The 19486-nt window shown below is 49.0% G+C and overlaps 1 protein-coding gene across 3 annotated transcripts in view; it reads right to left on the bottom strand.

Annotated features, from left to right (window-relative positions):
* Positions 1-18834, bottom strand: part of TACC1 (transforming acidic coiled-coil containing protein 1) — a 90976-nt gene extending 72142 nt beyond the window's left edge. The window contains exon 1 of one of the 3 annotated variants that reach the window (XM_039523323.1): positions 18714-18834. Coding sequence is in view for 1 of the 3 variants with exons in the window: in XM_039523321.1 (XP_039379255.1) it covers positions 7733-7806 (74 nt within the window). In the remaining 2 variants the exon portion in view is untranslated. Of the gene's footprint in view, positions 1-7732; positions 7878-18713 lie in introns of those variants that run through there. The other 2 variants (XM_039523321.1, XM_039523324.1) reach the window with 2 other exon arrangements.
* Positions 18835-19486: the final 652 nt, after the last annotated feature.

Here is a 19486-nt window from a genome sequence, read left to right as displayed (position 1 = left end):
TGAAGATATTGAATAGAACCAGACCAAGGACAGATCCCTGTGGGACCCCACTCGACATGTCTTTCTGGCTTGATTTTGAATCTCTGAACCAACTACTCTCTCAGTGTGCTTTTCAAACCAGTTGTGTACCAACCTTATAGTAGGTTCGTCTAGGCTATATTTCTCTAGTTTGTTTATGAGAAGGTCATGTGAGGCAGTATCAAAAGCTTTAGTAAAGTCAAGATATATCACATCTACTGCTCCCCCTGCCCCTCCATACACAAGGCTTGTTACCCTGTCAAAGAAGGATATTAGGCTGGCTTGACAAGATTTGTTCTTGACAAATCCACATTGACTTTTACTTATCACCTTAGACTTGCTTCCTGTGGAATCTTACCTACTAATTCTATGAGTTTGCTAAAGTCTGCCTTCTTCAAGTCCATTGTTTTCCCTCCTACCATTCCTTAGAATCATGAACTCTTCTTATTTCATGATCATTTCACCCATGCTGCCTTCTGCCTTCAAATTCTCAACCAGTTCCTCCCTGTTTGTCAGAATCTAATCTAGAACAGCATCTCCCTTAACTGCTGTCTCCAATGCATTCCACAAACTTGTTGGATAATCTGGGCCCTGCTGTATTATTTTCCCATCAGAGGTCTGGGCAGTTGCATTCCCCCATCACCACCAAATCCTGTGTTTTGGATTATTTTGACAGTTTTAAAAAAAAGCCCCAACCACCTTTGCTTCCAGGTTAGGTCTATAGAAGACGTCTCCCATGATATCACCCTTGTCTTTTATCCTTTACAGAGACTTTCAGCAGGTCTGCATCCCACTCCTATCTCAACCTCAGGGCAAGAGTTTACATCTTTGATATACAAAACAATATCTCCTCTATTTTTTCCCTGCCTGTCCTCCTGAACAAGCTGTATCCCCACAGGCGCCAATTTTTCAAAGTGCTGGGGGGGGGATGCTTGACCCCTGGCTCCACCCCCACTCCACCCCGGCCCCCAACGCCCCACCCACCCCGCCTCTTCCCCCCACCCCGGCCCCACCTTTTCCCACCCAGTTCTGCCCCCTCCCCCTCCCCCTTGCTCCTCCCTGTTTGCGGTGGGTGGGAGGCGGACGCACTGATCCGCGGGGCCCACCAGTGGGCAGGAGGTGCTGAGGGGGTGGGGGGAGCTGATAATGGGGTTGTTGGCACCCACCATTTATTCCCCATGTGTGCTCCAACCCCAGAGCACCCACAGAGTCAGCGCCTATGCCCTTCTATACCAATACACTAGACATGTGAATTATCCCATCAAGTTCCTGTAAAGCCAATTATGTTGTAATTGTTATTCACTAGTATTTCTAGTTCTTCCTGTTTGTTCCCCATACTTAATTTTTAAGCGACTTTTCAGTGTATCTACTGGGAACGTTAGAAGCAATAACCACTAGAGGGCTCCCGAGGATGGCTTTTTCAAATGAAGATGACTGAGTTTAACACTCTGGCCCCCCTTCCTGCCACCCACTATAAGGATCACTACAGGCGTGTCTGGGATGCAGAGTACACGAGAGGAACAAGTTATTCCTCTTACAGTATAGCCAGCACTAGCCAATGGGTGTGAGGGGAAAGACTTCAACACTCGTGTATGATTTCCTGCTTTGAGCACCTTTATCTAACTGGATAATTTACACCAGTCAGAAAGCTCAAAGCAACGGCAATCATCGCACAACGCCCTTCTCAGACAGAGTTTAATTTAAAGTGAAAAGTGCTGGTTTGGCAACCCCGGAGAGTGAATTCCTCCATTTATCCAGGCAAGAGCGGTGCCAGCTTCTCCACCGTGCTGCCGGTGCCTGACCTTGATGGACCACCGTGCGGAGTGAGATGGAAGCTCAGGCTGCAGGACCTCTCCGCTGAGACTGACAGCTGGGGATGTTTCGGGGTGGACACCTGCTCAAGATGTCTAAGAGCAGCAAATCGCCACAGCTAGGGCACCCAACCGCTTCCAGGCTGGAATGCCTTTCATTCATTTCCTCCCTGCGCCAGACTGGCACCCTGAGCTACAGGCAAATCCCATCACTGAAACTCTCAAGCCACCTATGTTCTAAGCACAACAGTCTAAACATCTGCACAGTCCATTCCTGCGTTTTAGCTCCTTACCCAAAATTTTCTACCCTGGTCCTTTCAGCCTATAATTAGGCCTATTATGAAGCACCTCCTCATGAGCGGAGTTGTGCTGTAACCACAGTTCCATAACATTTTGCCGTTGCTAGGAAATGTGCAGGGGCAAGCAGCTCTGACGAAGCCCAGAGGAATTCTGTAAATGAGTGCAGGAGGGGAGTGCTGTTCCTGCTTGCTGACAGCTGTGTTCAGGGGTATCCGTATCTAGCCCTCGCCCCGTCCCAATAGGATGGGATGCTGCTTTCTCAAATATTTGACGTTTGCCAGCCAAGATCTCTAAAAGGGAATGAATATTCTGCGTGTGACGTGACCTCTGCGTCTATTTCTTTGATGATCATTTCTGGCTGCAGGGAAAATGGCAAATAGAAGCCACAGCTGTTTTCTAGGTACAACACCCTGGTGCATTTGAGCTGTCACAGCAGTTCTCAAACTTTAGCAACCTGAGGACCCCCATTTTGATTTTAAAAATTTTGCAGACCCCCAGCCCCACGCTCAGCCCCAGGCCCCACCCCCACTCCACCCCTTCCCCCTAAGCCCCACCCCCACCCCTTCCCACCTCTGCCCCACCCCTACCCCGCCTCTTTCCGCCCCGAGTGTGTCCCATCCCCACACCTCCCTCTCCCTCCCAGCGCCTCCTGCATGCTGCTGAACAGCTGTTCCGTGGCGTGCAGGAGACGCTGGCGGGGAGAGGGAGCAGTTGATCAGCCAGGCCGACAGCCCTGGACATCACTCACAGACCCAATGAGAAACCCTGAGCTATCACAAAGGGCACCATGGGACGCACGGCTTCCCTCTCACTACCAACTGCCTCCACATGGAGGGAATGCCTACGAGAGGCAGAGATTATTCTCCATGGGCTATGCAGCTGTTGAGATTGCCAACATGAGACATCAGATGGTAATGAGGACTCTTTATCACAACTGATCTGGACATATTAATGGAGGTAGAAGGTTCCATCTCCCATCCTTAGCCCCTTGGACTATCTGCTTCCCTTACGCTTAGCTTTATAGTAGTTCAGTAATTGCTAAATACTGACACGGCATACCAACAAAGCCAGTTCATCATTTGGCAGTCTATCAGGCAGAGTCTGGCAGCAACACAGTATTAAGCGTCAAACCAAGTGCTTTCCAACTTGTTGTAGGGTGTGAAACCTGGACTGCTACAGGCATCACATTCAGCTTCTAGATAAGTTCCACTTACGACATCTGCGTGCCATACTCTGCAACAGACAGCAAGATAAAGTTACCAATAATGAGGTTCTGGAACATAGTCACTCTGCAGGGACTGAAGCCATGCTCATCACATCACAGTTATGCTGGGCTGGACGTGTGCTGAACAACAAATTCAGTATTTGCCTTAGTCTCGCAATCGGCTGGTTGATACAATTACATGAAAATATCAAGCGCAGAGAGAGATTTAGAGAAGAAGCAAAATCTTGGCTGGAGGTTTTAAGAGGCAAAACTGAGGCTTCAGATTCAGTGAAAACTGATGTGTGCCTACTTTTCATGCTGCTCCACAGAATATGAGAACAGAAGGTCACTGGCTTAAATTAATGGCAGGTAAATTTAGACCAGACACTAGGAAATACTCTTTTATGCTGCATGCAGCCATCTTGCAGGGCTCCCTGCCACGGGAGTGAAGCACTGTATTACAGCGGAAATGCTAAAAAGGGACCGGGGATAATGTAACAACAACCTGTGTCATTTGATGGGTAAGATAAGGGTCATCAAATCACATGCTCCAGGATAGAAGCCGCCAGAGGGCAGGAAGGAATCCTACACTTGATATACAGCATTACACAATTGTTCTAGTATATTATGGCAGTTTGCCACTTTCCTCTGAGTTGTCAGGGTTAGGCCATTGCCAAGGGAGGATGAAGAACCTGAAGGACAGGTCTGTTCTTCTGTGGGAAAGTTTGTGTGTTTCCGCAATGCGTATGAAAGACGCATTCTAAACATGGACCATTTGACTCTGAGACACCTAATGAATACTGGAATTCGAGGCAGGCAGAATGCAATTTCCTCCCTTCTAAACTCATTATCGCCACCTCGTTCCCAGGAGGCAGCGGGAATCTTAACTCCATGGGGCATACATGATGCCCAGGAGAACCCAGAAGGGATATTCTCTGTGGCCTTGAGGAGGTACGAATGAAATGTTTCAGCCCATTGTTATTGGTCACTGCTCCTCGAGGTGACATTTGCCAATTGTCAAGGTCCCATCGAGAGATCATTTTGCACAAAATGAATAGGTGGTTACTGCCAAGTGTTGTGAGCCCAAAAGGCCATCAACCAAGAAACAAACGAAGGGTACATTCTAAATATCTTCTCCCACCATTCTGTTACCAAGACATTTAAAAAATAATCACCAATGTTTATGTAGGACTTACACAACAAATGAATGTGCCTGCTGCTTCTAATTTGTCTTCAAACTCTGACACCAGAGGCAAGAGGATGCTGACAAACTGTGATGATACAGTCACTTCTCTCTGGCCCTCCCCGCCTCTTGCTTGCTCTCATTGGAGGCTGGTTTGGGAATCGGGTAAATGCTCTAAAACTAGTTTTGCTAGCTGGCTCCGGGTTTCTCAGAGAATTAGAATAAAAGGGCAGGTGTCTGAGTTACAGCAGCAGCAGAACTCCGTTTCAAAGATGATGAACTCCTCCGGGCATGTACCTTTGTTAAGCAAGATACAGAATTCAGGTGATCCATACATTTTTGTTATTAATATAGAATAATCAATAACAAACTAATATTGCCAAGATGGTGAAGACCCAGCACACAATCCTTTGACAGCACCGAGAAGACCATCAGACTACCTAGAGATAGTCAGGTTACATCAGCTAAAATAAGCCAATACCTTTTCTTCCTTGGTCGGTATGATGTACGGTCCCATCATGGCAGCACCTTCCCTCATACCCGGCTCCATCCTGATCAGTTTGCCAACCCAGCTCCTCTCCCTCCTGTAACTGTCCTGTGCATTTCATCTCATGCCAGGCCATTGTTATTTCTTTCTTCTTGTTACCAGCCCCCGGCTCTCAGCCCCCAAGACACTCTGTCTTGGACATTAGCTGTTGTACTAATTGATTTGTTTTTATAATAAACAGTTGTGCCAGGCTTTACTCGGTTTGGCTTGCTTTTGTCACACCCTTGGCTGTTTATTAAGCATCTTTTGCATCTTCCTAAGGGCTACAAAGCAAGCCGCTGCCTTTCCATTGCTGTAGCATGTGCTTTCCTCTCAGGATTTTCTCACACACAGTGTTGGCTAATTTGTCGTCAAACACTGGCTCCAGCATCTATAGCAAACAATGGTGTGTTCTTCTGTTTGGGATCACCCTCCATTCACATTCGAGAAAGCATTGTTCATGAGATACAGCAAAGACTTTAAAAGCTAACTTTGCTAACTCCCTCTCTGAATCCAGTGTTTGTGATGCAAACAAGGACTGGCTTGTTAAATATTTACTACAGGTGAACACCTGCTTCGGGTGTGTCTCCCCTTCTCCCAAACCTGGCAGAGACATTAACGCACTACAGTACACATTTGCATAAAACAGGCACTGGTTATCTAACTGCATAATTAGGGCCCTACCAAATTCACAGCCCATTTTCGTCATTTTCATGGTCATAGGATTTTTAAAGTTGTTAATTTCATGATTTCAGCTATTCAAACCTGAGATGTCAGGATGCTGTAATTGTAGGGGTCCTGACTCAAAAAGAAGTTGTGGGTGGGGGTCAAAAGATTATTGTAGAGGGGGTTGCAGTACTGGTACCCTTACTTCTGCACTGCTGGTGGTGGGGCGCTGCCTTCGGAGCTGGGCACCCAGCTAACAGCCACCTCTTTCCAGCCGCCCAACTCTGAAGGCAGCGCAGAAGTAAGGGTGGCAATACCGCGACCCCCCTAAAGTAATCTTGTGACCCCCCCCTGCAACTCCCTTTTGGGTCAGGCCCCCCAATTTGAGAAACACTGGTCTCCCCCATTAAATCTGTATAGTATAGGTAAAAGCACACAAAAGATCAGTTTTCATGGGGGAGGCCAGATTTCATGGTCCGTGACGTGTTTTTCACGGCCATGAATTTGGTAGGGCCCTATGCATAACCAAAGCCTTGACTTAATGCCTGGTGTATCCCACATGCTGCATGAGTTAGCCCACGAGTATATTCTCATTTTAAATCGTTTTATTAAAGCAACATACCTTATAACATGCAGATAGTCCAGGGGTGGGGACTGTAGCAGACAACTAGCTTATTCTTTTAAAGTTGCTATGAAAGTTGGATTTTATGATTGGCAGTATCTGTTCTTCCTTGCAGATCATTTAATAATGTGGTTTTGCCTCTGTTTACAGATTTCAAACTCTGCTGGCTGAGAACAGCGTGTTCTGGGCTTACAACATACAAAACCATGTCTTGGTCCAACTTCTGTGCTACCTTTTCTAGCCACCACTGACAGACAGCAGTGCTCTAGGCTTAAAAGATAAAGTTTTATTCTATTAAAAGGCTGGGATCTCTTTGTGGGGCTGTGATTTTATCGAGTTGAAAACTTTCAGGATTATACTGAGCGGTGCTGAGTTGAACAGGCTTTTGTTCTGTTCCCATCGCTGATACAAAAAAAAGAAGTCCCAGCAAGGAAGGGCTGTTTCATGTGCCAAATCAGATTATTTCTTAAGGGCAAAGGCATTTTGAGGTCACAAGTTTGAAAAATGGACCAGACTTCTTACCCACTTTGAGAAAAACATATAAACCTCTCCCTCTCTCTCCTAACTGTTCTAGCCTGCTCTGGTATCACCAATCTCCACTTGTTATAACCTGGTTTATACTCACGGGGTCACTTTATACCATTTAACTTTAATTATAAAGTTCACTCCTTGCTGTTTTCATTATGACTGGGAAATATAAACAAAATGGCAACTGTTGATTTTGACTTTAAACTTCAGATAAAATGGGAGCACTGCCGAATAATATAATCTGGAAGCTGCAGTTTCATCATTAGCAGCAGGGAGTAGAAGTATGCAACAAACACAACACTCCACTGCACTAGATCAGGAAAGAGAAGGTGTCTTGCCAATAACCAATCTAATAACCTCTTTCTAGTTAATACACATACTTACAAACCATTTTTTTCCTGCATAAAACATGTTTCCCAGTTCTTTCCCACATGAGACGAATGAGCAGACATAGTCACATCAATAAGATGCTTCTGGTGTCATACTAAATAACATTTTTTTAAATAAACCACTAGAAAACTCTCCAGTTCCAAGAAGCCCCGGTATTACAGACTTTGAGTCACTTTCTTTGGTCAGGGACAGCAACCCTCTGCTGGGAACCCCCTCCCCCTTCTGCATCACAGAGGCAGCGCTCACAAGGAGCTGGTTGGTTCATGCCTGGGGAACATGGACGGGGGAGAATCACAAACCCCATATGCCAGGCCAGGCCAGCTGGAGCAACGCAGCACAATGGGACCCTCTCCTGCGCCCCCAGCCTCAGCCAGTGAGTGCTGGGAACAGGAAGGGTCACAGGGCAGGTGCCGAGAGTTGTGGCTACCGGAGTCCCGCGCCCTGCAAGTGTAACCCGAGTGCTGCGGGCCCCCCCGGGATTTACCTGGTCTCCTCGCGCCCCGGGGGTCTCTGCCCTGCAGGCGGCTCTCTCTGCCTCTGGCTCTGCGCCCCTCCCATGGTGCCTGCGCCCGCCGGGCTGGGGGCTGCGAGCTCAGGGGCTGGGGCCCCGCACTGCTGCCGCGCAGCTGCACTGGCCGCTTGGGACCGGGCGCTGCTGAGCCCCCGCCAACGCCTCCGCCTCCGCCTCTCCCGCCGGGCTGGGCGGCTGCAGCCCCGGGCCGGGCTCGCCTGGTGGCACGGCCCAGGGGGCGCCCCGGGAGCGCAGCGCCCGGTCCCCTCTGCTCCCCGGACAGCGCTCGGGCTCGTCCCCGCTCCAGCCGGCCCCCGCGAGCAGCTGCTACAGCAGGGAGGGGGTTTCCGGGGGGGGGGTGAGGATGCCCTGCTGCAGAGGGGCAAAGGGGGGGTTACATGGAGGGGGTGAGGATGCCCTGCAGAGGGGCAGTGAGTGGGGGGGGGTGTTGTAGGGAGGGAGATGAGGATGCCCTGCAGAGGGCAGTGAGGGGTTCCAGGAGGGGATGAGGATGCCCTGCAGAGGGGCAGTGAGTGGGGAGGCTGCAGGGAGGGGGGGTGAGGATGCCTTGCAGAGGGGCAGTGAGTGGGGGGAGGCTGCAGGGAGGGGGGGTGAGGATGTCTTGCAGAGGGGCAGTGAGTGTGGAGGGGGGTTCCAGGGAGGGGGTGAGGATGCCCTGCAGAGGGGCAGTGAGTGGGGTGGTTGCAGGGAGGGCGTGAGGATGCCCTGCAGAGGGGGCAATGAGTGTGTGTGGAGGGGGGTGCCCTGCAGAGGGGGCAGTGTGGGGGGTGGGATGTATGAAGGGCAGGAGAGGATGCCCTGCAGCAGCAGACAGTGAGTTTGCATGGGTGGAGAAGAGTGCCTGCAGGAGGGAACTGGGGGGCCAGGTGCCCTCCCTGCAACCCCCTGAATCCTCTCTTTATTTCTGTGTGAGATCACGACATTTCACACTCTGTTCAGATTTCACTGCAGAGAATGGTGTGCCTGCCAATGTGCAGAATAGGAGTCAGACATCTTGGGGGCTTAGGAAAAGAGACCACTCAGTGCTCAGCCAGGAGGGGAAAAGCCTGCAAGCCCTGGGGCTTACATCATTTTGTGGGGGTGCACCTTCTGCATTGTTTAAAGGAGCAGGATGCAGTATACTGCACATGCACAGACATCTACAGCTGTTCCTGATCCACAGAATTCCTCCAGACAGGTCCCAAGCTCACTGGACATTGAGTCCAGGCCAAAGCCGATGTTTTACATTTACATTCCTTGCCCAAGTAAAAAAAGAATAAGAACTAAACCCCAGCAAACTGGTGACATGCCATTGTTCCTTGCTCGCTATCTCTGAATGATCACAATGTCAGATGTCCCAAACAAACTCAACTAGCCTGTGTCCGGTGTGGGGGTTGTCATTTTCAGTCAGTTCTGAGGGGAAGATTTTCAGAAGTGCTGAGGTCCATTCTTCCTTTTCTAAGTGCAGTTGCACCTCCGCTTGAAGGGTGGGTGCAAATCTGGGTGCTTGCCCCTCTCGCTTCCTGACCATGGGTGCAACTCAGGCAGCTGGAGCTGCAGGTGCTCTGATTTCAATTCATTCTGCAGGTACAAATTGCAAAGGAAGAGCAGGCCTCAGCCCTGTTGACTATTTCCTCACACCCGTCTAAAAGTGGGGGCATAGAATTAAAGGGCCACCTGCACCATAACAACAGCCCCACTAGAGCAGTCCTGTAGCAAAACCCTGTTTCCAAGGGGTTCATAATATTTGTGTCAAAGTAGGAGAGAAACAAACATTTTATAAAGAACTAACAAACAGCCAAACAGAAAATACCAGCAAATGGTTTTAAATGGTCCAATTGGAACAAAACCATTTTAGTTTTTTTGAAACACTTCCTGTAATCTGGACAGCATCTGTCACACACAGGCACGGGAGACTTTCATCCATATAAACCTGGCCTATAAAGAATTCTTGTACTAACAAACTACTGAAACAAATTGCAGTGCGCACTTGGGACCCAACTATGTACTTCCAATGCCAGAAACTCTCCCAGAGAAGCCAGTGAGTGTTTTCATGTATAAAAGATACAGCATTGGACCCGTGGTGATGGTCGTACAACAGGAAGGGATGGCAGCTGGGGTAATATGAGGTGTACACCTACAGAGAGATTTTTAAATTAATGTTGGTAAATGCATCATTATAAGAAACGAACATGGTACGGGAAGGGGATGCTGAGGAGATCCCATTTTCTGGCTGATTTGCGAATGAGCCTTCAGATCACCCTGTTTGTGTACAGAGTGCATGACTTGTTGTCATTGGTATGTAGTGGTTACTGGGCAATCGTCAACCATTCTTCAGCACTAGTGATTTTCATTTTTATTAACAATGACAAGCTGTAATCTGGATGTGCCTCTGTGGTTAAAATAACAGCCAGGTATGGGTGTAATAATAAAGTTGTATCCTATTTTATTAAACTAAACATTACCATGCAAAGCTGTACTTAGAGATGCAGGATTTTACCTTTTGCATAGAAACCACATTCATTTGCACTTTTCTGGAGCTTTTTATCTGAGGATATCATTGACCTTCACAGTCAATATGCCAGATCCTCCACTGGTATAAATCACCATAGTCCCACCAAACTCAATGGAGCTACAGATTTACCCAAGTGGAGGATATAGCCCATCGTGTCTAGCCCATCACTGTGTTATCTGGTCACATTCATTAATCAACCCTCTCAGATCCTCTGTAAGCAGCTGTTAGCTCCATTCCACAGAAGAAACCGAGGCACAGACTTGCCCAAGATCGTGCTGCAAGACAGTAGCAGAATCACAGACGATCCAGGAGTCACGATTCCCAGAGGTTCGGACTCCAAGCTCCTAACTAGACACACTTCCCTGCTCTCACCACTCAATCCATTTGCTGCCATTGTATTGTAGTGGTGCAGAAAATCCAACACCGACTGCGTTTAACTATACTACTCTCATCCATAACATTATTAATTATACCACAGTGAAAGTCTGACATCAAAGTACCAGTATCCAGAGACATTAATCAAGTTCCATCATGTTTATGTTGGAATTGGCTGTTTTCCAAGGGTTTTTTGGGGTGAATTTGAGGGCTGTACCCTTCTTATCTTATATGTAATGCACTAAAGTGTACACTGGCAGAATGGGAAAGACCATCGAAATCCCATCTATGCAGCAGGACATGTCCTGAGGCCAGGGTTCTTAATGTTGCATTTTAGGAACAGACGTAAACATAATAGGTGGATTTTTGTGTGTAACAACTGCAAAGTCTGATTCACGGCTGCTGACAAATAATCTCCTCTTGAGTTTGTGTCAAGAGCAATCAGAGGCTCAGTGACTCTTATCTGGGGCAATCTGGAACCTGATCAAGGAGTCCCTGGTGAGGCAGATATTTCCATCAGTGCCGTGTTTCCCTGAAAATAGCCTCTCCTCCTGGAGAAAACCATTCCACAGGAGTGCTGCAAAGGATCTGGGGGGTTACTGTGGATAACAAATTGAATATGAGCCAACAATGTGATGCATTTGTGAAAAAGACTAATATCATTCCGGGTTGTATTAACAGGTGTGTTGTATGTAAGACACGGGAGGTAGCTGCCCTGCTCCACTCAGTACTGGTGAGGCCTCAGCTGGAGTACTCTGTCCAGGTGTGTGTGCCCCACTTTAGGAAAGATGTGGATAAATTGGAGGGAGTTCAGAGGAGAACAACAAAAATGATAAAAGGTTTAGAAAACCTGACCTATGAGGAAAGGTTAAGCTGGGCATGTGTAGTCTTAAGAAAAGAAGTCTAGCGGGAGGGGGAACCAGAGGGCTGGTGTACCCAGGATGTCGATCAGTTGTTCTCCATGTCCACTGAAGGTCGGACAGGAAGCAATGGGCTTAAACTGCAGCAAGGAAGATTGAGGTTAGATATTAGGAAAAACTTTCTACCTATAAGGCTAGTTAAGCTCTGGAACAGGCTTCCAAGGGAGGTGGTGGAATCCCTGTGACTGCAGGTTTTTAAGAACAGGCTGGACAAACACCTGTCAGGGACGGTCTAGGTTTACTTGGTCCTGCCTCGGCACATGGGACTGGTCTTGATGACCAGCATTTGAAACACATAGAAGACGACATCACTGGTTGAAGTTTTTCATTTGAACATTTTACTTAGTTAGTTAGTTAGTTAGTTAGTTAGTTAGTTAGTTAGTTAGTTAGTTAGTTTTTGGACAAAAAGTGGCTTTTTTGACAACAGGAAAACTTCTGTGGTCAATTCTGGGAATTTTTGTCAAAACACTGAAAACTGAAAAATTGAAAAATGTTCAGTTTGGGGATTTTACTTTTTTGTTTGACGAAAACCCAAACATTTTCAAAGAAAAATGTCAACACAAAGGAAAACTCTTTTCTGATTTCTTTTACATTTTTTTTCCCTACAAGAACAAAAAATCATTTCACCACAGCTCTATTGCTGGGGTATTTCCTCGGGGGTTGGTCTGACGGGGTGAAATACTTGTTACTCATTTGGATGAACTCTGCACTGCACGTACCCATGTATACACACAACACTGAAAGATGCCAGATGTTGTCCACATAAATAAAGACCCAGAATTCCTCCCCTCTGCATGCAAAGGGATCACAGACTACAGCATTTAGGATGGTTCTAATCACAGGAGCACGAAAACCTTCCCAAATTCCCCAGAGCCTAACGAAAGCATTTTAGACAAGGGAAAATTACCTTCTGTGGTTCAGTTCTTTTCAGGGAAAAGTCTGATGGTCTGGAGGCTCCTGCTGCCCTGAGTATCACCCAGAAGAAAGCCAAGTCAGGTGAAAGTCATGTGGGCACTGCAGTAGGTCTCCTACCGGAATGCATGCAGTCTACAAATAATCCCTAGGATGTGGCTAAAGCCAGCTGACATGTGCAATGTCCCGTGTCAATGGCTGAGCAGTGCAAGCAGTTCCCAAGGCCTCCTTGACATGCAGGGGGATTGTCTGGGTTACTTATCAGTAGTAACTGCCAAAGAGTGGCCTCCAGCCATCCGAGGCGCTTATTGTTCATCTCACTCAAGGGTTTGATGGGTGGGGTGGGGTAATAACCCAAACAAAAAATTATAACAACTAGAAAACAAGATCTAGGGAAACGTGGAGAACTTGCTAAGCAAGACACCTCAGTTCCAACGACCATTACGGGTGGTAAGAAGAAACTGAGGGAGCACTGCGTCAGCAGGGTCATATATTGAGTGCCATGAAGGTGCCACTCCAGTGGGCTCCACAGCCAACCCGATGGGTGCTGCTAGGGGAAAAACTTTCCAACAACTTTGCACGCAGCACGCGCACACCTAATTAGAACAATTAAGAGCAGGGCTCAGAGAATAGCCTGGAAAGAGCTCCCTTAAGAGTCTCCAGCACAGCATCTGCACAGCATCAGCTAAAGGGACATGGCAGGACGGTGTCTGAAGGACCGATTGCACTGGTGCAGCTATTAGACGAGCACTTGCTGTCTGCCCTGGCAGTGGGATGATGCTGAAGAGGATGGTTCTTAGCCTAGCTCAGAAGAAGTGCAGGCACGTTGGTGGCGTGAAAGCCAGTGTGCTGCTGGACAAAGCTGTGCATGGGGACACGGGGTGCTTTGCAGACAGGCTAGATGGTAGCCCTTGGAATGTTCTAATGTAGGCAAGGTTGAAGAGATGACCTGACGGGCTCTTTACTGGCTAACACCTGCCTTTCGGTTGCCCTGCGGCAGGGAAACCCTAGCAGTAAAGCAGAGCAGAGAGCGGCATTCTGTCTCATGTTCCAAGAGTTCTGGGTGTTCCCAGCTGCAGAGGGGAAGCACAGAGCCCTTATCTCAGGTCTCGGCAGGCAAGTGAAGAGGGAATTATTTTTGATACCGTTGTTTTTACCTGTCACTTTTAAGCCTACACTTATTGTACATTCTGCTGCTTAGCTGGGATCTTAAAGAACTGTTTTGTAAAATAAATCTGGCCAGTGTGTAGGATAGGTAGCAGCACTTTAATAGCTTGTAAGCCCCTCTGGCCGTGGTACTTATATTCTTTGTGTTAGGGGCAGTCTGTATGTAGCTAAACTGCATGTTTGTATTTACTATTTTGTATTTGTATTCACTGTTTAGTAAACACAGTTATTCAGGACCCAACTGTGGTCCTGCAGTTGTTGCATATATATTTTGTTGTGCAAAGAGTAAAAGAAACTGCAACTCCCCTGGGCTGAGATCAGAGAAGATGCTCTCCTGACACTGACAGTCCCTAGATATGAGCTGGGGGGCGTTGCAAGCAGTGTGTTTTCAGGTGGGTCTTTAGCCCAGGAAGTTTGTGCTGCTCCTTGTGGGCACCTTAATGCAGCACCTTCAGGGCCAGATTTCCAAGTGCTCCTCACCCAGTACCGGAGCCAACGTACTGAGCTCTATTGAAAGCCTGGCCCCGATGTGGGTGCTGAACTGTACTAAAAAGTCCAGCCTTCCAATGTCATGTGCCCAGATGCCACATTTTTGGGAGAATCACATTAATTAAACAACAGGTGACATATTTTTAAGCCCTGAGATTTTTGGATCGACTCCGTAGAACACAATGACCCCAGAGCCAGGCTTTGCCAGTGTGTAGTGTTGCTGGATTGGGAGTTATGAACACCATGCTGGGCATTCGCTGCTCCCGGCATTATTTCTGTCTCTTTCACTTTGCAGTTGTGGGCTAAGTATTGTCTCTGCCTCACCCACGGGTCTGACTAATACGGAAACAGTTTGACATTCATGAGAAACTGGCCTTTTCTCAGACGTAACAGATCCTTGCACTGATGTGGTGGGAAGGAAAGTTACAAGGGCAGTGCCGAGACTGGCAGGGCTCCTTTGGGCCAAGAAAGCTCTTTAATTTTGATGCCTCTGGTTTTAAAATAACTCCCAGCAGCTATTTTCATTTAAAACAGCTTTTAAAGTGCTGCTGTTTTCTGCCTCAGTAAAGCCCAACATGCCTGCAGATGCAAAATGCTACCATAACTGGATGCATTTCAACTCAACCCTGCCACCTTGCCTCCCCAAGCAGATTGAAGACGTTTTTTGGCTCCTGACCTCACTGCAGGGCTGGGGTGTTCTATCTGGGCTTCAGTGATTTATCTCACAGATGTGCCTTCACCAGGCATCATGAGACAGGGAGTGCTGCCAAGCTGCAAGAAGTCAATATTTCCTAAGAAGTCTGTCCTGTCAAAACAGCCATCTGACCTTAAAGGGTGAATCCTCCCATAACACATATGGGCCATCGGCTGGCTCGCTCCTTCGCTAGCTGGGCTGCGAAGGAGCGAGCCAGCCGTCAAATGGAGCCAACACTCATGCACCATGTGTGCATTGGCAAATGAACCTCAGTGGCGTGGGAAGGGGCCAGGCTGTTCTGTACCGGACACTGAACGAGCAAAGGGGACATGCAGCCTGGGTGCCACTGTCTCAGCCTGCATGTGGGCAGAGCTCTCTTGGGGTTCTCATTACGGGGCTATTTCAGTCACATCTGCAGACACAATGTGCCGCTGGCAAAGGGGCCTCTCCATGCTACTGATAAACAAGTGCCCCCATCACTGTGCTACTGTCAGATATCATCTCTCTCACACACACACACACACACACGTGTGTACATTCACACACACACACACACACACACACACACACACTTGCTTAGTTGACAATTATTTAGCTGTTCATGAGAAAATAGAGCTCTTGACACTGAGAATCTAAACACAGCGCTCTCTCATATCACCTCATGCATCCGACAAAGTGGGTATTCACCCACGAAAGCTCATGCTCCCAAACGTCTGTTAGTCTATAAGGTGCCACAAGACTCTTTGCTGCTTTTACAGACCCAGACTAACACGGCTACCCCTCTGATACTCACCCATTGGTAGATCTCAAAGCACTTGACAAATGCTAATTAAGCCTCCCAACCCCCATGAAGTAGACCAGGATTATTGTCCCATTTTTCAGGTGGGGAAGGTGCAGACACAGAGAGGTGAGATGATTTGTCCACTTGATAACACCCCTCCCAGAGTCTGGAAATGAGCACAGGTCTGTGAGTCAGAACACCTGGGTTCATTTCCAGAAAGTGGAAGGAATCACAGGACCTGTAATGTCCATGCACAGCAAACAAACCCTTAGCTATTCAGGCCCATCTGAAAGCATTTAAGACTGGCTCCTGATGCTGTGTAATGCATGCCAGTAATCCAGCTTCCCAGAGGGAAGCGACTGGCTGTCCTTGGGATCATCAAGAGGCAGAAACACAGCGGGCGTGTCCTGCAGAGAAAGTTAGACAACATCTGACCTTGTTTACAAAGCAGCCAGCCGAGGTGCCTGAGCACAGAGAGCACTGGAAATCTACTCACTCAAAGGGCTGCGGAGAAATTCACTGCAGAGTCCCTGCTCCTTCCCGTGAAGTTCAGAACAGCTTCCTGCCATCGGCGGCAGCCCCACAGCCCTCGGGCACCCTCAGGACCGACATGCGTGAACCAGCCTGTAGTGGCTGCTGCCAGCAAAGAAACAGCTGGTAATAATTAGGCAGAAACTAATTCCATGTAAAGTTCTATGCGCCTGGAAAAAGAGCACACCAAGCCCTTGCCTGCTGCCCTGGGGCTCAGGTTTTATGTTTTGTTTCTGGGGAACATGACTAAGACTGTACGTGGCTGTCACATGGAGTCTGACTTAAATGCCTCCTTGGAGCCTCCTGATTCCACGTTGAATGCTACACAGGCTCCAAATCTGCTCCAAGCACAGCACTAGTGGGGGCTGACAGGGACACCAGAGAGTGCTGCTGCAGAGGCCACAGGGTGCTTTACTGCTGCCAGGAGGCTCTGTCCTCCCAGCTGTCTCACACCCTACCTTGCCTACGGAAGAACATAAAAACGGCTCTACTGGGTCAGACCAAAGGTCCATCTAGCCCAGTATCCTGACTGCCAATAGTGGTCAATGCCAGGTGCCCCAGACGGAATGAACAGAGCAGAGAATCATCAAGTGATCCATCCCCGGTTGCCCATTCCCAGCTTCTGGCAACCAGAGGTTAGGAACACCGTCCATGCCCATTCTGGCTAACAGCAATTGATGGACCTATCCTCCATGAACTTATCTAGTTCTTTTTTGAACCCTGTTATAGCCTTGGCCTTCACAACATCCTCTGGCAAAGAGTTCCACAGGTTGATTATGTGTTGTGTGAAGAAATACTTCCTTTTGTTTGTTTTAAACTTGCTGCCTCATTTAATTTGGCGACCCCAGTTCTTGTGTTGTGAGAAGGAGTAAATAACACTTCCTTATTTACTTTCTCCACACCAGTCATGATTTTATAGACCTCTATCATATCCCCCCTTATTCATCTCTTTTCCAAGCTGAAAAGTCCCAGTCTTATTAATCTCTCCTCAGATGGCTGCCGTTCCCATACCCCTAATCATTTTTGTTGCCCTTTTCTGAACCTTTTCCAATTCCAAAATATCTTTTTTGAGATGGGATGACCACATCTGCACACAGTATTCAAGATGTGGGCGTACCATGGATTTATATAAAGGCAACATGGGAACATGCAGCATTCCTGGCTACCTGCAGCAGCCTCTGAGAGAAGGGATGCTGAGCCGGGGCCCCTATTCCTGCCAGGATTAGGCGCTGAGGGTTACTAGGCAGAAGCTAAAAACATCACTAACTTTAAGGGGGACCTTTGTGTCTGGGGAAAGGTTACTGTCCCCTGACTTCCGTGGGCAGAGACACGCGGGCACATTGCCCTGCTTCTTGATTATCAGAAGCACCTGTGTGATGTGAACACCAGTTTTCTCCCTTGCATGGACCAGCTGCCCCCCCTTAGCAATGCCGGCAATGTCATGATGAAGAACTTGGAGGGAGGATCCAGACCCCAAGAAGTGGGGCTGGCTGAAAATCTGTCGCTGTGGCTCATGCTAGTCTCCCGTTGAGCCAGAAGGCCGTAGGGAGGTTGTCGGTTGCCACAGGTGTCTTAGGGCTGATGGGCCCAGTGCTATAAAAGGGCCAGGTGGATGTTAAAATTCTCAGAGTACTTTGGGAAGAGTTAGGGATAGCTCCAGGGTCCCACCCCATTCCCTCCCTTCCTCGGGATCTATGCGCAGGGCTGGGTGTGAGCCCGTGCCGAGCGCAGGATGTCTGCTGCATTGGCCTGCATGGCCCCTGCACTGCCAGCACCAGCTCACCACTGCACAGAGCGCCCTGGGGGTCAGGAGCATGATGGGTGCTGGAGAAAACCCAGCCAGCTCTGTTCTCCTTTGGGGAGAAAGGGAGGGGTCTGGGATCAGGGGGCGTTATTAGCTCGTGGGGATGTTACTGGATGCCCCAATCTCTGCTTGGCTAAGAATGGAAACTTTAGTTCTCTGACACTTGAAAGTAGCCCTCACTCCCAGCCCTGCCTGCAGCTGCCTCGTGACAGCTCTGTGCAGCGTCTCTTCCACAAAGCGCCTTCCTACAGCACCCTTCCAGCTGCTCTCCCCCATCACCCCACCCGCAATCCATGCACCCAAGGTCCCAAGGCACTTCAAAGGAGCACCCAGGCAATCGGAGTCTGTGGTGCAGGAGGGTCTGAGCAACTCTCTTCTGCCAGGAGCTGGCAGTTTTAGGAGTCCATTCCCCATTCCGAGGGGGAAAACACCCATTTCCAAGGGCAGCGGGACAATCCCCCTGCTGTGAGTAACATGAGCTCATGGATAAATAAAACAATTCTCCGTCACAGCAGCTACCTCTCAGCCCTGTGATGGGGCCACAACCACCTCCCCTCCCAGTCAGGCCAGGCCCCATCCTGCTCATGCCGCAGTCAACAGGACCTGTGCCACTGGTTTCCCTAGGAGCAAGACTACACCCCAGCTCTTCTCCCAGGAGTACGCAAAGGTGCAGGGAAAGTAATCCTGGCTGAAGCGTGACATGCTGCCAGCCCCTTTCCCCCTCAGTCTGGCAAGAAAGCTCCGAGAGCTCCCTTTCCTTCCCTACCTTTCCAGCTGCAGGCTTCTCCCGGGTTGCTCTGGTGCTTCGGCTCTCACTGCACTACCTGGCCCTTGCTTCTTGGAAAGCAGCAAGCAAGCCCCGCGCAGGGAAGGAAGTGTGGGGAAGGAAGGGGACGGCCAGCAGCAGAGTGGGACAGACGGGGGGGCGGGAGGGTATCTTTCCGAAGGCTACGAGCTAAAAGGAAAAGGATGTTTTGTAATATTTGGCCAGCACTTTGCAGGCAGAGAGAGGAAATCAGCTGTGCCCTAGGGAGCACAGAGGCAGACCGCTCTGGCCGAGGCTTATAGATCAGCAGCTCCCGAGGTTGTCTGCAATTGAGTATCGCTGTTTAAAGCCCCGTCAGGACCTTGTACCTTACTCTCTCTCCCGCCCCCCCATTTCATTATTTTTTTTAGCCGAGGCCCCGTTGGCGTCATGCCATAAAAATGTGCTCGTGGGGAACTTGGCCAGGAGAGAATTTCTCCTCTTACAGAAGAGACGTGTCACGTGTTCGCCAGCCTCTGCTGGCTGGTGAGGGGAAATAAGGGGGCTTCTGTGAGGTCTTGTGTGGAGCTGCCTCGGTCCAGCACGGGTAGCAATGCTGCAGCCCTGGCCCCTGCTGCCCCACCAATGGGCCTCAGGGAGCAAGGGGGAGTGGGGTCTGCTCAGCCTTTGGTCGCTCATCTGAAACTGCCAGCAAAGGGGGTAGCGGATCTCTAGATGGAGGGGGCGGGGGAGGGGGGGCTGACGTGATGTATCCCCAGGGTGAGCTGTTTGTG

This window comes from Mauremys reevesii, linkage group 2, assembly GCF_016161935.1.
Source record: "Mauremys reevesii isolate NIE-2019 linkage group 2, ASM1616193v1, whole genome shotgun sequence".
Classification (NCBI taxonomy): Eukaryota; Metazoa; Chordata; order Testudines; family Geoemydidae; genus Mauremys; species Mauremys reevesii.
The sequence above is the reverse complement of the archived record's forward strand: the minus strand, read 5'-3'. Positions and strand labels throughout refer to the sequence as shown.